We start from the raw sequence: 18,693 nt of genomic DNA, 5'->3' as shown, positions 1-18,693 counted from the left end.
GGAAATACTAACACAACAACCTCTACCAAAGCCTTGTCAAACTATCACCAGGCTCATAAAACTACCCTTGGAAATACTAACACAACAACCTCTACCAAAGCCTTGTCAAACTATCACCAGGCTCATAAAACTACCCTTGGAAATACTACTGACAAAACCTCTAGGAAAGCCTTATCATACTAACACTAGGCTCATAAATCTACCCTTGGAAATACTACTAACAAAACCTCTACGAAAGCCTTGTCAAATGTGGGTGTGTGAGCCTCGATTTGTTGGAGAATGTGGGGCTGCCTGTGTCTGTCTGTCTGTCTATCTATCAGTCTATCTATTTGGTTATATATTGGTTACATATCTCTGTCTGTCTGTTTTTCTCTGTCTGTCTATTTGTTTATATATTGGCTATTTACCGCTTTCCCTGTCCGTATGTCTGTATATCTATCTATCTATCTATTTCCTTATCTATTGTTACCTCTTTCATTAATATACTAAACTTCCACTTATCTATCAATTTGTCTTTCATTTTCATTATATACTAAACTATCTATCTCTATTTGTCTATCTATTTCTACCTATTTTTCGTTGATATGGTAAACTTTATCTATCTATCTATCTATCTATCCATCTATATGTCTCTCTATCTATCTGTCCGTCTATCTATATTTTCATCAGTATACTAAAATTACAATGTTTTCCTTACTTTTTTTTCTTTCCTAATCTACCTTGTTTTTCTCCTCTTTTTCCTCCTTTTTTTCCTCCTCTCCTCCCCACCACTCACACACACAACATGTTCAGACACGTCCAGGTTTTTTGTATATTTCCCTTTCGACTTAGACGCAAGCGGTAATTTTTTCCCTGGTTATTTTCCCTCGCTTTTTTTCCCTCACGTTTAATCCTCTCGTTTTTTCCCTCCAGCTTTCTTTTTCTCTGTGTTTTCTCTTTACTTTCTCTTCCTCTGTTTTCCCCTCATTTTCTGTCCCTCACTTTCCCTCTCTGTTTTTTTTCTTTCCTCACTTTCTCTCCTCCTTTCACTTTTATCCTACGGTTTTTCCCTCTTAACTTTCTCTTCCTCTGTTTTTCCTCTTAACTTTCTCTTTCTCTGTTTTTCCTCTTTACTTTCCTGTTTCGCTCGCTTCCTTTTCCTCACTTTCCTCTCACTTTCCATTTTCCCTCTTTTCCCCTCATACTTTACTTTCACGTTTTTCCTCTTACATTCTTTCTTTTCCCTCATTTTCCCCATTTTCTCACGTTCTTTTCCTCACCTTCCCATTTTCTTCCCCTCACTTTTTCCTCTTTTTCTTCCTCTGTTTTCCTCTTACTTTCTTTTCCTCACTTTTCCCTTTGTTTTCCCCTCATTTCCCCATTTTCTCACGTTCTTTTCCTCACCTTCCCATTTTCTTCTCCTCACTTTTTCCTCTTTTTCTTCCTCTGTTTTCCTCTCATTTTCTTTTCCTCACTTTTCCCTTTGTTTTCCCCTCATTTTCCCATTTTCTCACGTTCTTTTCCTCACCTTCCCACTTTCTTCCCCTCACTTTTTCCTCTTTTTCTTCCTCTGTTTTCCTCTCATTTTCTTTTCCTCACTTTTCCCTTTGTTTTCCCCTCATTTTCCCATTTTCTCACGTTCTTTTCCTCACCTTTTCCTCGTTTTCTTCCTCTGTTTTCCTCTCACTTTCTTTTCCTCACTTTCCCCTTTGTTTTCCCTTCACTTTCCCTTTCTCTCCATTGTTTTACCTTCCTATAACTTCTCCCTCTTTCTCTCTTTCTCTCCTTCCCCTCTTTATCCACATTCGCTTCCTCTCCCTCTTCTCCCCTCTCTTCATCATCTCCTTCCCCCTCCCTCCCTCTTCTCCCTCCCCTCCCTTTTTTTTTTCTTCAGAGTGTCACACAAACAATCTTAATCACATTTTCATTATATTTTGGTTGTTTTTATTTAGTTCCATTTTTTTCGGGGATTGGGAAGAGAGAGAAAAGAGAGAGTTGAAAGTATATTGTAGCTGAGCGGTAAAGTGGGGAGAGAGAGGGGGTTGTGAGGTTAGGGAGAGGAGGATTTGGGGTGAATTGTGGGGTTAGGATAAAGGGGGTGGTATGTGAGGGCTCAGAGAAGGGTGGGGAGCGAGTCGTGAGGGGAGAAGGAGGAGAGATAAGGAGGTTACTGTGAGGGTGGGGAGAAGGGGTGTGGGGAGTTTGTAAGAGTGAGACGGGGAGAATGGGAGTGGGGAGTTTGTAAGAGTGAGACGGGGAGAGAATTAATGGTTGGGGAATAGGGTGAAGGGAATGGTGGGGAGTGGGAGGAGAAGGTAGTGGGTAGAGGAGGATTGATGGGGAGGAAAGAGGAAAAGAAGAAGAGAGGAGGAGGAAGAAGAGATAAAGAGGAAAGAGGAGAGAGAAGGGAAGAAAATGAGAGGAAAATAAAAGAAAATCGATAGGGGAGGGATGGGGAGGAAAGAGGAAAAGAAGAGAGAAGAGGAAAGACGAGGAGGAGGAAAAAGAGATAAAAAGGAAAGGGGAGAAAGAAAGGAAGAAAATGGGAGGAAAATAAAAGAAAATACATTGGGGAGTGGGTTGGGAAAGTAGTGGGTGGGGAGGAAAGAGGAAAAAAATAAGGGAGAAGAGGAAAGAGAAGGAGGAGTAAGAACAGATAAAGAGGAAAAAAGGAAGAAAATGAAGGAAAGTAAAAGAAAATAGACTGGGGAGTGTTAGGAGAAGATAGTGGGGTGAGGAGAGGGATGGGGAGGAAAGAGGAAAAGAAAAAGAGAGAAGAGGAAAGAGGAGGAGGAAGAAGAGATAAAGAGGGAAGAGTAGAAAGAAGGGAAGGAAATGAGAGGAAAACGAAGGAAAATAGATTGGGGAGTGTTAGAAGGTAGTGGGTAGAGGGGAGGGATGGGGAGGAAAAAGGGAAAGAAGAAGAGAGAAGAGGAAAGAGGAGGAGGAGGAGGAAGAAGAGATAAAAAGGAAGGAGGAGAAAGAAGGGAAGGAAATGAGAGAAAAATAAAAGAAAATAGATTGGGGAGGGATGGGGAGGAAAGAGGATAAGAAGAAGAGAGAAGAGGAAAGAGGAGGAGGAGGAAGGTAGATTGGGGAGGGATGGGGAGGAAAGAGGAAAAGAAGAAGAGAGAAGAGGAAAGAGGAGGAGGAGGAGGAAGAAGAAGAGATAAAGAGGAAAGAGGAGAAAGCTCTCTCTCTCTCTCTCTCTCTCTCTCTCTCTCTCTCTCTCTCTCTCTCTCTCTCTCTCTCTCTCTCTCTCTCTCTCTCTCTCTCTCTCTCTCTCTCTCTCTCTGTGTGTGTGTGTGTGTGTGTGTGTGTGTGTGTGTGTGTGTGCGTGGCCTTTACATTTTTTTTAGTTCTGAGAATTCTGTCGCTTTTTATTTAATTTTCTTTTCTTTTTTTTCTTTTTTCTTTTTGTTTAGTGTTGTGGAGAGCGTTGTGTTACTTTCCTTCCTTGTTTCTTTTTTTCTTGTTTTTCTTTTTTTCTTTTTCCTTTTTCTTTTTTTTAGTTGGTAACATTCAAGAGTGTTGGGGAATATCTTTGTGTGTGTGTGTGTGTGTGTGTGTGTGTGTGTGTGTGTGTGTGTGTGTGTGTGTGTGTGTGTGTGTGTGTGTGTGTGTGTGTGTGTGTGTGTGTGTGTGTTCCATTCTTTATTTCTTTTTCTTTTCCTTTTGATTTTTCTTTCTCCCTGCTAGTTTTTTTTTTGTGTGTGATATTTTAATCTTTCTTCTATTTCCCTTTCTTCTTCGTTTCTTTGTTTCTCTTCTGTTATTTATTTTCCTTTCTTCAGTTTTTTTTTACTTCTTTTATCTTTTTTTTCTTTCTTTTTCCTATTTTTTTATTTTCCTTCTTGTATTTCTCTTCTTTTTATATATTTTTTCTCTCTTTTTCCTTTCCTTTTCTCTTCTTTTATTTATTTTCCTTTCTCCATTTTTATTTCTACTTCTATCTTTTTTTTATTTCTTTTTCCTATTTTTTTATTTTCCTCGTATTTCTCTTCTGTTTTATCTTTTTTTTCCTTTCTTTATTTCTCTTTTTTTACTTATTTTCCTTTTTCCAGTTTTTTTAATTCTTTTATCTTTCTTTTTTTTCCTTTCGTTTCCCTTTCTTTATTTTCCTTCTTGTATATCTCTTCTTTTTTATCTATTTTTTCTCTTTTTCCATTCTTTATTCTCTTCTTTTATTTATTTTCCTTTCTCCAGTTTTATTTTTACATACTTATCTTTATTTTATTCTTTATTTTCTCTTTCTTAATTTCTCTCCTCGTATTTATTTTATTTTTATATATTTTTTCTCTCTTTTTTCTTTCTTTATTTCTCTTCTCTTATTATTTTCCTTTCTCCAGTTTTATTTTTACATATTTTATCTTTCTTTTTTCCTCTCGTTCTCTTTCTTTATTTTCCTCTTTGTATTTCTCTTCTTTTTATCTATTTCTTTATCTTTCTTTTCTTTCTCTCTTTCGTCTCTTTGGTATTGGAAGGAAGGATTCGATTTTGTTTTGTTTTTTTCTCTCGTTTTTAAGGAATTTAAGATCTTTATGTTCTCTTCTCTTATCTCTGTTTCTTCCTTTCTTTCTTCTTTGTTCTTTTCTTTTATTTCGTTGTTTCTCTCTCTCTCTCTCTCTCTCTCTCTCTCTCTCTCTCTCTCTCTCTCTCTCTCTCTCTCTCTCTCTCTCTCTCTCTCTCTCTCTCTCTCTCTCTTATTATCTTTTTCTTTCTTTCTTTTATTAATCGTCTTATTTATCATCTTTCTTTAACCTAATTTTGTCTATTTTTTCATTTCATTTCTTTCTATGTTTCTTTATTATTCATGTTTTTTTTCTTATTTATCTCTCTCTCTCCTATTTTTCTCATTTTTTATTTCATTTTCTCTTTATTTTATCTATCATCTATCTTCTTTCTTTTTTTTCATTTTCTTTCATTTTCTTTCCTTTCTCTCATCTACTATTTCTATTTTCATTTTCTCTTTCATTTTCTCTCGTTTCTTATTTTTTTTTTCATTTTCTCTTTCATTTTCTTTTCTCTCGTTTATTATTTTTATTTTCATTTTCTCTTTCATTTTCTTTCTTTTCTCTCTCGTTTCTTATTTTATCTTCATTTTCTCCTTCATTTTCTTTCCTTTCTCTCTCGTATCTTATTTATATTCTCATTTTCTCCTTCATTTTCTTTCTTTTCTCTCTCGCTTCTTATTTTTATTTTCATTTTCTCTTTCATTTTCTTTCATTTTCTCGTTTCTTATTTTTATTTTCATTTTCTCTTTCATTTTCTTTCATTTTCTCTCGTTTCTTATTTTTATTTTCATTTTCTTTCATTTTCTTTCTTTTCTCTCGTTCCTTATTTTTATTTTCATTTTTTCCTTCATTTCATTTCTTTTCTCTTGTCTACTAATTCTACTTTCATTTTCTTTTTTATTTTCTTTCTTTTCTCTCTTTCCTATTATTTTTATTCTCATTTTCTCTTTCATTTTCTTTCTTTTCTCTATTTGCTATTATTTTTATTTTCATTTTCTCCTTCATTTTCTTTCTTTTCTCTTGCCTATCAATCTTATTTTATTTTTTCTCTTCATATTCTCTTGTTTATCATATTTATCTTATTTTTTCTCACGTCCTTTGTTTATCATCTCGTGTGTCTGTTCCCTTTTTCTTCCTGTCTCCTCACTTTCCTCATTTTTCTTCATAAATCCTCAACTTATCCCACTTCTCTCTCTCTCTCTCTCTCTCTCTCTCTCTCTCTCTCTCTCTCTCTCTCTCTCTCTCTCTCTCTCTCTCTCTCTCTCTCTCTCTCTCTCTCATCGAAACTTTCCTCCTCCTCCTCCGTTTATTCTTTTCCTCTCATTTTCTTTCCGCCCTCCTCTTTGTTTCCTCCTCTCCTCTCTTCTCATCTCTCCCTCTCTCCCTTTTTCCTTTCTCTCCCTCTATTGCTTTGATTAATAACTCCCTTCCTCAGTTCCTCCCTTTCCTTCTCCCTTCCTCCCTCTCTCCCTCCTTCCTTCATTCCTTCCTTCCTTCCTTCCTTCACCTCCTTTTCTTTTCCTTTTCTCCCTTATTCATATTTCTTCTTCTCTCCCTCACTTTCACTGTTTCTTCCTTCCTTCCTTCCTTCCTTCCCTTCTATCCTTCCTTCCTTCACTATCTACTCTCTCTTCTTTCGCCTTTTCTTCTTCCCTCCTTTCTCTTCTTTTTATTGCTCTTTTCCCATTAATTCTTCCTCACTTCCTCTTTCCTTTTCCTCCTTCTCTTCCTTACCAACCCTCTTTCCTCTCCCTCTCTCCCTCCCTCACTTCTCTCCATTTCCTCCACCCTCTCCCTAACCTATTTATCTATTTATCTCCCTTCCTTCAGTTCCTCCTTCAATCTTCCTCGCTCCTTCCCTCTCTTCTACACCTTCTGTTTCCTCTCCCTTCCTCCATAACCAACATTTCTCCCTCTTTTCCATATTCTCCCTTCTTCCCCTCCCTCCCTCAATCTTCCTCCCTCCTTCCCTCCTTTCTTCACCCTCTATTTCCTCTCCCTTCCTTCCGTAACCAACATTTCTCCCTCTTTTCTATATTCTCCCTTCCTCCCCTCCCTCCCTCAATCTTCCTCCCTCCTTCCCTCCTTTCTTCACCCTCTATTTCCTCTCCCTTCCTTCCGTAACCAACATTTCTCCCTCTTTTCTATATTCTCCCTTCCTCCCCTTCCTCCCTCAATCTTCTTACCTCCTTCCCTTCTATCTTCATCTTCTATTTCCTCTCCCTTGCTTCCGTAACCAACATTTCTCCCTCTTTTCTATATTCTCCCTTCCTCCCCTCCCTCCCTCAATCTTCCTCCCTCCTTTCTTCACCCTCTATTTCCTCTCCCTTCCTTCCGTAACCAACATTTCTCCCTCTTTTCTATATTCTCCCTTCCTCCCCTCCCTCCCTCAATCTTCCTCCCTCCTTCCCTCCTTTTTTCAGTTTCTACTTACTCTCCCTTCCTCCGTAACCAACATTTCTCCTTCTTATTCTCCCTCCTTCCCTCCCTCCCTCACCTCTTTCCTCTCCCTTCTTATCCTTAATCCACTTCTCTCCTTCCTTCTTATCAAATTTTCTCTTCCCTCCCTCCTTCTCTCCCCTTCCCTCCCCCTCCCCCCCTGACGCCTCCCCCCTTCCCCCCAGGCCCGAGTGTCACCTTCCGCGTGGTGGAGGGGGGCGAGGAGGGGCTCTTCTCCCTCCACCCCTCCAGCGGCCGCCTCTCCCTCCTCAAGAACCTGGACTACGAGAGCAAGCAGCAGGTGAGGGGGAGGAGGAGGAGGAGGAGGTGGAGGTGGAGGAGGAGGAGGAGGAGGAGGAGGAGGAGGAGGAGGGTAGAAAATTAATGGCCATGCAAGAGAGAGAGAGAGAGAGAGAGAGAGAGAGAGAGAGAGAGAGAGAGAGAGAGAGAGAGAGAGAGAGAGAGAGAGAGACTGATCCACGGGCTGTCTGTCTTCCTTAACCTAGTAATGTGTTATTCTCCTTCCTCTCAGTGTGTGTGTGTGTGTGTGTGTGTGTGTGTGTGTGTGTGTGTGTTTCCATTTATTCTGTGTGTGATAATGTAATAATCATAATAATATAAGTAATAATAATAACAAGTAGTAATGAACGGTTTCTCAATAATAAAATACATCCATAGTTCTGAAAATATACAACAGACAGCAACGACATAATAGAACGTAGAATTTATCACTAAAATATATGGTATGTGAATGTGTTTGTGTCTGTATGTACGTACGTATGTATGTATGTGCGTTTATGTGTGTACCTGTCTATATGTGTACCTCTCTTCACAGGCCCCTTCACACAGGGACACTAAGTAGTGATTCTCAGCAGCGCTACTCACGCGCGACTCAATTTTAGCATCACTGCTGAGAAGCGCTCTTCATCGCTCCAAAAAGTGTTGGGGGAGAGTCAAATTAGCAGCGCTTCTCAGCAGCGCTGCTAAAATTGAGCAGCGCTACAGTCGAGCCTCGCACGCGCTGCTAAAAAAAAGTGGCGCGGTTACAGCGGCGTGTTAAAGCTCCCTTTGAGTGCCGTGCATCGTGACGGCAGCGCTACTTTTTGTGTCCGCCACCGGCGGCGAAGCCAGCCACTCAAATCCGTCTGCATCGGTACTTTTTGTGGTCGTGTCTGTGTGTGAAAGCCGCCATTCACCTCCATTATTTACCAGCGGCAGCGCTGCTAAGTGGCCACGTGTGAAAGGGGCCTTAATTGATTAATGTCCCTGTTTGTGTTTCTACCTCATAGCTATCTATCTGTCTATGTATCTATCTATTTGTATGTCTGTGTGCCTATCTATCCATCTATATAATGTGCACCTCTCTCTTCCCCGCCCCGTGCGTGCGTGTGTGCGTGGCCGCAGCACGAGCTGGTGGTGGAGGCCGCGGCGGGTCGTCACCGCAGCCGGGCCGGCGTGGCGCTGCTGGTGCGGGACGTGAACGAGTACCCGCCGGTGTTCCCGCGCGGCCTGCACCAGACGCAGATCACCGAGGAGGACGACAGCGGCCTGCCCAAGACCATTCTCACGGTGGGGGGCAGTGGTGGTGGTAGCAGTGGTGGTGGTAGTGGTTGTTTTGGTAGTAGCAGTGGTAGTAGTAGTAGGACTAATAGTAGTGGTAGTAGTAGTAGTAGGCCTTGTAGCAGTGGTAGTAGAAGTGGTAGTAGTAGGATTAATAGTAGTGGTAGTAGTAGTAGTAGTAGACCTAGTAGCAGTGGTGGTAGTAGTAGTAGTAGTAATAGTAGTAGCAGTAGCAGTAGTAGTAGCAGTGGTAGTAGTAGGATTATTATTATCATTAGTATTAGTAGTAGTTGTTGTTGTTGTTGTTGTTGTAGTAATAGAAGTTGTAGTAGTAGTAGTAGTTTTCCTTTTCATGTCTTTTTTGTTGTTTATTTTTGTTGTTTCTTTTATTTTCCTTCTTTCACTTTTTTTATTTTATTTTACTTGTTTTTCCTTCCTCTCGCTGTGTCTTAATTTGTTGCTCATTTGTTTCTTTTTTTTTCTATCTTATTTCCTTGTTCTTTGCTTCCTTTTGATGTCTTTCCTTTTATTCCCTTCCCTATGTCTCTCGCTTCATTTCCTCCTCCTTCATTCGCTTCAAAAATCTCTTCACTTTTCTTTTTTCCTTTTGACAATCTTTCTTTCAATCCCTCTTTTTTATTCCTCTCATTTGTCTCCTTCTCTCTTTCTTATTTCTTCCACTTCCTCTTCTCTTCCTTTCTCTCTTTCTCTCTTTTTCTTCTTTATATCTCTTCATTATCTTCCATATTGGCCATTTCTCTCTTTCGTTTTTTTTTTTATTCTCATTTTTCTTTTTCCTTATCTCTCTCTCTCTCTCTCTCTCTCTCTCTCTCTCTCTCTCTCTCTCTCTCTCTCTCTCTCTCTCTCTCTCTCTCTCTCTCTCTCTCTCTCTCTCTCTCTCTCTCTCTCTCTCTCTCTCTCTCTCTCTCTCTCTCTCTCTCTCTTTTTCCTCCCTATCTCTCCTCTTTCTTCTGTATTGAGCATTTCTCTCTTTCGTTATTTTTTTATTCTTCTCATTTGTCTCTTTCTCTCCTTATTTCTTCCTCTTCCTCTTCTCTCTTCCTCTCTCTCTCTCCTTCCCATTTTCCTTAATATCTCTCCTCTTTATTTTCTGTATTGATCATTTTCTCTTTCGTTTTTTTACTATTTTCATTTGTCTCATTTTCTCCTTATTTCTTCTTCTTCCTCTCTTCTCGTCCCTCCTTCCTTTCCTTCCCTTCTTTCTTTTCCCTCATTTTCCTAACCCATATTTTTCTCTCCGTCCCTCCTTCCTTTCCTTCCTTTCCTTTCTTTTCCCTCATTTTTCCTAATCGATATTTTTTCCTCCTTCTTCTTCTTCCCTCTCTCCTCTCCTTCCCTCCCTTTCCTCCCACACTCTTCCCTTACCTGTCCCTCCCTTCTCATCTCTTTCCTTTCCCTCCTTCCTCCCTATCTCTATCCTCCTCTTCCCTTCTCTTCCTCCTCCTCCTTTCCTTCCTTCCTGCCTAACGCTTCCCTTACCTGCCCCTCCCCATCTCCCCTTCTCACCTTAATCACCCCTCCCCTTTTTCCTCCCCACAGGTACGGGCGAAGGATGAGGATGCTGGGGAGTGGGGGAGAGTACGGTACACGCTCTCTGGGGATGGCGTCACCTCCTCCCCAACCTCCTCCCCTTCTTCCTCCCCCTCCTCTTCCTCCTCCTCCTCCTCCTCGAGTCCCAGCTTCTCTATCCATCCTACGTCAGGGGAAATTTATCTCCTGAAGGTAAGGATTTTAGGATGCTGAGAGAGAGAGAGAGAGAGAGAGAGAGAGAGAGAGAGAGAGAGAGAGAGAGAGAGAGAGAGAGAGAGAGAGAGAGATGAAAGAAATGAAGAAAATAGAGAGAGAGAGAAAAAGATAGGAAGAAAAGGAATAGGAAAACAAAGAGAAAAAAGTGAAGGAATGAAAGACACTATAGAAGAGAATAAAGAAGATTGAAGAAGAGAAAAGATGGAAAGAAAAGGAACAGGAAAAGGTAGAGAAGAAAATTGAATAATGTAGAAAAAATTAAAAGATATAAAGATGATAAAAATAGAGAGAGAAGAGAAAGGAAAGGTAAAGAAAGAGAGGAAGAGGAGGAGAATGAAGAATAATTAGAGGAGGAGGAGGAGGAGGAGGAGGAAGGGAATAAACGAGAGTAAAACAGTGATAAAAGAGGAGAGAAGGGAGAGAGAAAGAGAGAGTAAAAGGAGAGGAAGGGAAGAGAGAGAAATAAAAAAAGGAAAATTAAGAACGAAAGAGGGAAGAGGAGGAAGGGAGGAAAATGAAGATGGAAGAAGTTATATGAGAGAGAGAGAGAGAGAGAGAGATTTACATAGATTTACATAGAAAATCAGACCACACAAGACCCATGGAAGAAAAAAGTGAAAAAGGAAAATAGATAATGAAAAGATGGAAAAAAAGAGAAATACAGATAAAAAAAGAGGAGAAAGAGAGATTGTAACAAGAAGGAAGGGAAATAAAAGAGAAATCATGATAAAGAAAAAGAGAAATAGAACGAAGGAGAAGAGAAAATATGATAAAGAAGGAAGAGGAAAAAAAAAAGTAAGGAGACTGAAGAGAGAGAGAGAGAGAGAACGTGAAAAAAAAAGTAAAATCATGCATGAATTTCTCACCCTCAAAATCCCGCGTGTAGTAAACTGGTGATGATGGTGATGATGGTGGTGGTGGTGGTGATGGTGGTGATGAGTCTGTCCGTCTCTCTGTCTGTCTGTCTGTCTGTCTGTCTGTCTGTCTCTTCACTTATTAGTCATTTCTTTCTTTTTCTTTCTTTCGTTCTTTCTTTACTGACGAAGAAAAAAAAAGATTCATAGAAAACTTTAAATATACGTAAAAGATAAGGGAAGAATTTTGTATATATGGAGATAGATAGATAGATAGATAGACAGATAGATAGATAGATAGATAGAGAGAGAGAGAGACTACTTTCTATTGTTTTATATAATGAGGAAAGTTATGAGAGTCGATTCTTTGTGTGTTGAGAGAGAGAGAGATAAACATGTCCATTAAGATCATTTATTCTCCCCTTTTTCCTAATTTCTCCTCTTCATGTTTCCTCCTCCTCCTCCTCCTCCTCCTCTTCTTCCTCTTCCTCCTTCCTTCTTTACGTCCTCCTCCTTCCCCACCCCCTTTTCCCCGTCCTCCTTCTCCTTCTCTTCCCCCTCCTCTTTCCTTCCTTCCTCACATCCTTCTCCTCCTTCTCCTTCCCTTTATCCTTCTCCTCCTTCCTTTCTTCCTTCTTCCTTGCCTCCTCTTCCTTCTCCTTTCCTACCTCTTCTTCCTTCCTTACATTCTACTGCTCCTCCCCTACCTCCTTTCTTCTCCTCCTCCTCCTCCTTTCCTACCTCCTCCTCCTTCTCCTCACATCTTCCTCCTCCTTCTTCTCCCCAACTTTCTCTCCATACCTCCTCCTCCTTTCCTATCATATGTTCCCACCTCTTCCCCCCCCCCCCTACCACCCAGCCGCTGGACCGGGACCCGCCCCACGGCCGCCCCCAGTGGCGCCTGCGCGTGGTAGCCACGGACGGGGAGCTGAGCGCCGCCACGCACGTGCACGTCAACCTCAAGGACGTCAACGACAACGCGCCGTACTTCCCCACGCCGCGCCTGGCCGTGGCCGTGCCCGAGGACGCGCCCAGGGGTGAGGGGGGATGATGGATGGGATGGGGGGTGGGGGGTCTGTTCAGTGGGTTTTCTGTTAAGGGTGGGGAGTGGTAGAGGGGGGGGAGAGAGGAAGGAGAACAGAATGGATAGGGAGGTAGAACAGGGTATGGATAGGCGGTGGCTGAGTGGTAAGCGTGCTGGGCTCACATTCACCGTGCCATGGACAACGTCGGTTCGAGTCCCCACGCTACCACCTGGGATTTTTCAGTCACCGCCGAGTGGCCTAAGACTACCCACATGCTGTCCTGAAGACCACCCATCAACCCGGACTCTAGAGGAAACCGTCCAAGTGAATCAAGAATGAGTTCCGGGGGGCAGCATGAGCCAAGCATAAATGGCGCCACTATAAAAATTGCCTTCGCCATGACGGGCTTGGGTCGACCACCAGGCCCCTGAAGAAAGCCTAGCGGCGCTTTAGGCCGGGATGTAAAAAAAAAAAGAAAAAGAAAAAAAGAAAAAAAAAGACATCAGGTTGGGGAGGGTGGAGACAGAGGGGGAGGGGATAGGGGGTGGTCTGTTCAGTGGGTTTTCTGTTAGGGGTGGGTAGTGGTAGAGGGAGGGAGGGTGTGGGGAGGGGAGGAAGGTGGGGAAGGTGGAGAGTGAGGGTGTGGAGGAGGGAGGAAGGTGGGGAAGGGTGGAGGTGAGGGTGTGGGGAGGGGGGGAGGGGGGAGAGTGAGGGTGTGGGGAGGGGGGGAGGAAGGGGGGAGAAGGGGGGAGAGGGGTGGGGAGGGGGGGAGGAAGGTGGGGGAAGGGTGGAGAGTGAGGGTGTGGGGAGGGGGGGGGAATGGGGGAGGATGTATACCTGGGAGTGTGTATATGTATGTAATTTTTTTGTTGTTGTTGTTGTTTATCTCATTTATTTATGTTTATTTACTATTCATTTATTTATTTACTTTACTTTTTTACTTTATATAATTGTAGAGTTTATATATTTTTTGTTTTATTTTATTTCAACATATTTTTCTTTTCCTTCATTTTGTTTAGTTACCGATACTGTTTGTTTGTTTGTTTGTTTGTTTGTTGATATCTTTCTTTTCTTTTTCTTTTTTTATTTGTCTTTGTTGTTCGTCTCTTTGTTTTCCTTTCCTGTTTTTTTCTTTTTGTCTGTGTTGGGTTACGTTTATTTTTTTGTTATTCTCTCTCTCTCTCTCTCTCTCTCTCTCTCTCTCTCTCTCTCTCTCTCTCTCTCTCTCTCTCTCTCTCTCTCTCCTCTCTCTTTAACACACACACACACACACACACACACACACACACACACACACACACACACACACGAAGAAAATGATAAATACCTCACATTTTCGCTCTATCTCCTCCTCCTCCTCCTCCTCCTCTTCTTCTTCCTCCTCCTCCTCCTCCTCCTCCTCCTCCTCCTCCTTCCGCATGCATAAACACAATCTCTTATTCCTTCATTTCCTCCTCCACCTACGTTTTGACTTCCCCTTTTTCCTCGTCCTCCTCCTCCTCCTCCTCCTCCTTTATCATCTTCTCTCTTCTCCTTCTACCATTTCTTCACCTCCTTCACTCTTCCATCTTCCTTTACTTTCCTCTTCTCCCTTTTTCATCTACCCCTTCTTCACCTATTCCTTCTCTCTCTCTTCCTTCCTTCTTCTCCTCTTTCTTCCTCCTCTCTTCTTCCATTCCTCCTCCTTCACCTCTTCAACTTCAACTTTTTCCACTTTTTTCCTTCTCTCCCTCTTCTCCTTTACTTAATTCCTTCATTCCTCCTTCACTTCCTCTTTCCTCCCTCCCACACACATGACACACCTGCATACCTACACACCTGTCCTACGCCTACACCTGCCCTCCCCACACACCTGCCCTTCCACACATATGATACACCTCTCTCACACCTTTACGTATCAATATTGCACACCTTCCCTCCCCTACACCTGCCTACACATATGACACCTACACACCTTCTAATCTACACACCTTCCCTTCTCTACACCTCCTCACCTTCCTCTCCTACACCTTCACCCTCCCTTCCTCCTTCCTCCTCCTCTGCCTCCTCCTCCTCCATTCTCTTACTGTATTTTTTTTATATATATTTATTTTTACTTTGGGTTTTCCATGTTACCCTCTTCTTCCTCCGTTTCTCCTCCGGCTCCTCCTCTTCCTCCTCCTCCTCCTCCTCCTCCTCATATATCCACCCTCGCCCTCTCCCAAATTTCCTCCTCCTCCTCCTCATATATTTACTCTCACCCTCTTCTTAATTTTCCCCCTCCTCCTCTTCCTCCACCTTCACCCCTTCACCCCCCCCCCCCCAGGCGCCTCCGTGGCCCAGGTGCTGGCGCGGGACAACGACGACCCTCGGGAGGGCGGCCACGCGCGGCTCACCTACTCGCTGCTCAAGAACGTGGTGGACGAGGCCAGCGGGCGGCAGCTGTTCACCGTGGACGGCCGCACGGGGCTCGTCACCACGGCGCTCTGCTGCCTCGACAGGGAGCGGGCGGCGCGATACACCCTCACGGCGGCGGCGACGGACGGCGGGGGGCTCAAGGGTGCGTGCGGGTGTGGGCGTGTGGGTGGGGGTGGGTGGGTGTGGGTGTATGTCTGTGTGTGTGTGTGGGGGTGGGTGGGTGTTTGTGTGTGTGTCTGTGGGTGTGGGTGTGGGTGTGTGTAAAAATAATGATTGTCGTTTATCTATTTGTCTATTTATATACATTTTTCTTCCCTTCGTGTTCCCTGCCTATCTCTGTACTTCCCTAACTGCACCTTACTTACCAATCCCTACCTACCTACTAACCTACCAACCTCCCCCCCCCCAGCCACGGGCACGGTGCTGGTGGAGGTGACGGACGTTAACGACACGCCGCCGAGGTTCGCGCGTCGCTCCTGGCAACTCCACGTGCGCGAGAACCAGGCGAGGGACGCAGCGCTGGCCGGCCTGCCCGTGACGGACCGCGACGCCCGCACCACGCTGGCCTTCGCGGTGAGTTAAGGGGGCGGGGGAGGAGGAGGAGGAGGAGGGGGAGGAGGATGCATGTGTGGGTTTGGGTGGAGGAGGTAAGAGAAGGGTCTGTTTATTTATTTTATTTTATTTTTTGTCTTTATTTATTGTTCACTTTCCTCATCTTCGCTTTCTTTCATTTTATCTCTCTCTCCTCTTCCAAATTTCTTTCTCATTTCTTGTAGTTTTTCTTTTCTCCACTTCTCTTCCTCTTTCTCATTTCCCAGATGGTTCGTCCTTCCTTCCTTCTTTTCTTTCTTTCTTTCTTACTTTCTTCCCTTGACACTTTCTTTAGAGTTAGATCCGTGTGTTCGTGTGTTTGTGAAAGTGGAGTGTGTGTGTGTTGACAAAGGTGTAGGGTGTAGGGGAAGGTGTGAGGGGGTGTGAAGGGGTGTCTTGGGGGTGTGGAAGAGGGTGAATCACTGCTTTTGTGTTTGTGGAAGAGTGGTGAGTAAGGGGGCGGAGGAGTAGGAGGAGGAGGAGGTGGAGGAGGAGGAGGAGGTGGAGGAGGAGGGTGCATGTGTGGGTGTGGGTGGAGGAGGTAAGAGAAGGGTCTGTTTTTTTTTTGTTGTTGTTGTTGTTGTGTGTGTTTATTTACTTTGCATTTTCCTCATCTTCTCTCTCTCTCTCTCTCTCTCTCTCTCTCTCTCTCTCTCTCTCTCTCTCTCTCTCTCTCTCTCTCTCTCTCTCTCTCTCTCTCTCTCTCTCTCTCTCTCTCTCTCTCTCTCTCTCTCTCTCTTCCAAATTTCGTTCTTGTTATTTTTCTTTTCTCAACTTCTCTTCCTCTTTCTCATTTCCCAGATGGTTCGTCCTTCCTTCCTTCTTTTCTTTCTTTCTTTCTTTCTTTCTTTCTTTTTTCTTTCTTGTCTTGGCTCTTTCTTTAATTTCCTTAACTTCCTTTTGTTGTGTTAAAGTCAGTTAGTGCGTCTCTTAACTCTCTCTCTCTCTCTCTCTCTCTCTCTCTCTCTCTCTCTCTCTCTCTCTCTCTCTCTCTCTATCTTTCCTCCTTTTCGCATCATCTCTTTCTTCTTTCCTCCAATCTTCCCTCCATCCTTTTCCTCCTCTCTTCCCTTCTCCTTATTCCCTTCCTTCCATCTTTCTCTCCCTCTTCTCTTCTTCCCCTCTTTCTTCTCTTCTTTCTCCATGTCTTCCCTTCCTTCTCTCTTTCATCATTCTCATAACCTGTGTGTGTGTGTGTGTGTGTGTGTGTGTGTGTGTGTGTGTGTATCTTGTTATTTTCTTTCTCCTCCTTTTGTCTTTTTCCCACATCATTTCTTCTAAGTTATCAGAATGTTCTCTCTTCCTTAAGAATTGGCTTGCGGAAGGAGGAGGAGGAGGAGGAGGAAGAGGAAGAATATTTTGGAGGAAGGATAGATTGTTTTTTTTTGTTTTGTTTTTGATTGTTTTTCTTTAAGGCGAATTTTGTTTTAATGTTGTGGATTTTTTTGTGTTTTGTTTCCATTCGCTTGAAATATATTGAGCTAACCCACTCTCTCTCTCTCTCTCTCTCTCTCTCTCTCTCTCTCTCTCTCTCTCTCTCTCTCTCTCTCTCTCTCTCTCTCTCTCTCTCTCTCTCTCTCTCTCTCTCTCTCTCTCTCTCTCTCTCTCTTTCTCTCCGTGTTTTTTCTCCTTTTTCTTCTTCTTCTTTTCTCTTTTCTTCCCTACATCTTTTTCCTCCTCTTTTCCCTTTCCTTCATTTCCTTCCTTTCATCTTTTCCTCCTTTCTATTAATCTCTTTCTGGCCCTCTTCTCTTTTTTCTCCATTATTCGCTTCTTCCTTCATTTCTTCTCCTCTTCCTCTTCTTCTCTCTTCTCTCCTCCTTCTCATATCCTTCACTTTCACGCCTCTCTTCCTTCCTTCCTTCCTATAATCTCTTTCTTCCACAACTTTTCTTCCTCCTCCTCCTCCTCCTCCTCCTCCTCCTCCTTCTCCTCCTCCTCTCACCCCTTCCTTCCCCTCCTCCTTTCCTCCTTCCCACTCATTCCCTCCTTTCCCCTTCCACCCTTCAATGCCCATCTCCTCCTCCTCCTCCTCCTCTTCCTCCTCCTGCCTTCTCCCTTTCCCCTCCCTCCCTTTCCCTTCCCTTCTCTCCCTTTCTTTTTTTTCCCTTCTCTATTCCTTCCTTCCTTCTTTCCCTCATTCCTTTCTCTCCACCTTTTCTTCCCTTCCCTTCTTTCTCCTCACACAATTTCCTCCTCTTCCTCTCCCCTTCTTCCTTTTCCCTTACATTATCTCCTTCCCTCTTTCCCTTCTTCCTCATTCCTTCCTTTCCACCTTCTTCCCTTCCCTTCCTTCTACTTACACCTCCTCCCCTTCCTACCTGTCTTTCCTCCCCTCCCCTTCTTTATACTACCCCTCCCCTTCCTCCCCATCTTTCCTTCTCCTCCCCTTCTTTATACTTCCCCTTCCCTTCCTCCCCATCTTTCCTTCCCCTTCCCTTCTCTATACTCCTCCCTTCCCTTCCTCCCCATCTTCTCTTCCCCTTCCCTTCTTTCTACTCCTCCCTTCTCTTCCTCCCCATCTTCCCTTCCCTTCCCTTCTACTTTCACACCCGCCCCTTCCTCCCTATCTTTCCTCCTTCCCTTCTTCATCCCCCCTTCCCCCCTTTCTCTCCCCCCCAGGTGGTGCCGGAGAGCGGTCGGGGGTGGCAGCTGTTCAGTGTGGAGGCCGGGGGGGGCGAAGGGGGCGGGGGGCACGAGGGGGGTGTCCTGAAAGCCCTCGTTCCCCTGGACTTCGAGAACCCGGACCACCGCGGGGAGTTTCGCTTCAAGGTGCAGGTCACGGACAAGGTGAGGGGGGCAATGAGTGAGTGGTGGAATGAATAGAGGAATGACTGGATGACTAGTGGAGTGACTGTTTGAATGACTGTCTGACTGGTGGAATGACTGTCTGACTGGTGGAATGACTGTCTGACTGGTGGAATGACTGTCTGACTGGTGGAATGAGTAATGGAGTGACTCTCTGACTGGTGGAGTGAGTGATAGTGACTGTCTTACTGGTGGAATTACTGTCTTACCCCATGGAATGACTGCCCGACTGGTGGAATGTGTGATGGAGTGGCTGTCTGCCTGGTGGAATGAGTGGTGGAGTGACTGTCTGCCTGGTGGAATGAGTGATCGAGTGACTGACTGACTGTTGGAATGACTGTTTGGTTGACTGTCTGACTGGTGGAATGAGTGATGGAGTGGCTGTCTGCCTGGTGGAATGAGTGGTGGAGTGACTGACTGACTGTTGGAATGACTGTTTGGTTGACTGTCTGACTGGTGGAATGAGTGATGGAGTGGCTGTCTGACTGGTGGAATGAGTGATGGAGTGGCTGTCTGACTGGTGGAATGAGTGATGGAGTGGCTGTCTGACTGGTGGAATGACTGTTTGATTGACTGTCTGACTGGTGGAATGAGTGATGAAGTAATTGTCTGACTGGTGGAATGACTGTCTGACTGGTGGAATGAGGGATGAAGTAATTGTCTGACTGGTGGAATGAGTGATGGAATGACTGTCTGATTGGTGGAGTGACTAAATGATTGGTGGAATGAGTGAATGAATGACCGGCTGATTGGTGGAAT

The 18,693-nt window shown here is 43.8% G+C and overlaps 1 protein-coding gene across 1 annotated transcript in view; it reads left to right on the top strand.

Moving 5' to 3' along the window:
- The window catches only part of LOC127010217 (putative neural-cadherin 2), a 126,030-nt gene that overhangs the window by 74,215 nt on the left and 33,122 nt on the right, over positions 1 to 18,693 (top strand). The window contains exons 2-8 of the mRNA XM_050884095.1: positions 7,118 to 7,233; positions 8,337 to 8,501; positions 10,053 to 10,235; positions 11,973 to 12,150; positions 14,444 to 14,677; positions 14,945 to 15,108; positions 17,749 to 17,916. Coding sequence (XP_050740052.1) covers positions 7,118 to 7,233; positions 8,337 to 8,501; positions 10,053 to 10,235; positions 11,973 to 12,150; positions 14,444 to 14,677; positions 14,945 to 15,108; positions 17,749 to 17,916 — 1,208 coding nt within the window. The remainder of the gene's footprint in view (positions 1 to 7,117; positions 7,234 to 8,336; positions 8,502 to 10,052; positions 10,236 to 11,972; positions 12,151 to 14,443; positions 14,678 to 14,944; positions 15,109 to 17,748; positions 17,917 to 18,693) is intronic.

This window comes from Eriocheir sinensis, chromosome 42 (assembly GCF_024679095.1).
Source record: "Eriocheir sinensis breed Jianghai 21 chromosome 42, ASM2467909v1, whole genome shotgun sequence".
In the NCBI taxonomy this organism is placed as follows: domain Eukaryota; kingdom Metazoa; phylum Arthropoda; class Malacostraca; order Decapoda; family Varunidae; genus Eriocheir; species Eriocheir sinensis.
The sequence above is the reverse complement of the archived record's forward strand: the minus strand, read 5'-3'. Positions and strand labels throughout refer to the sequence as shown.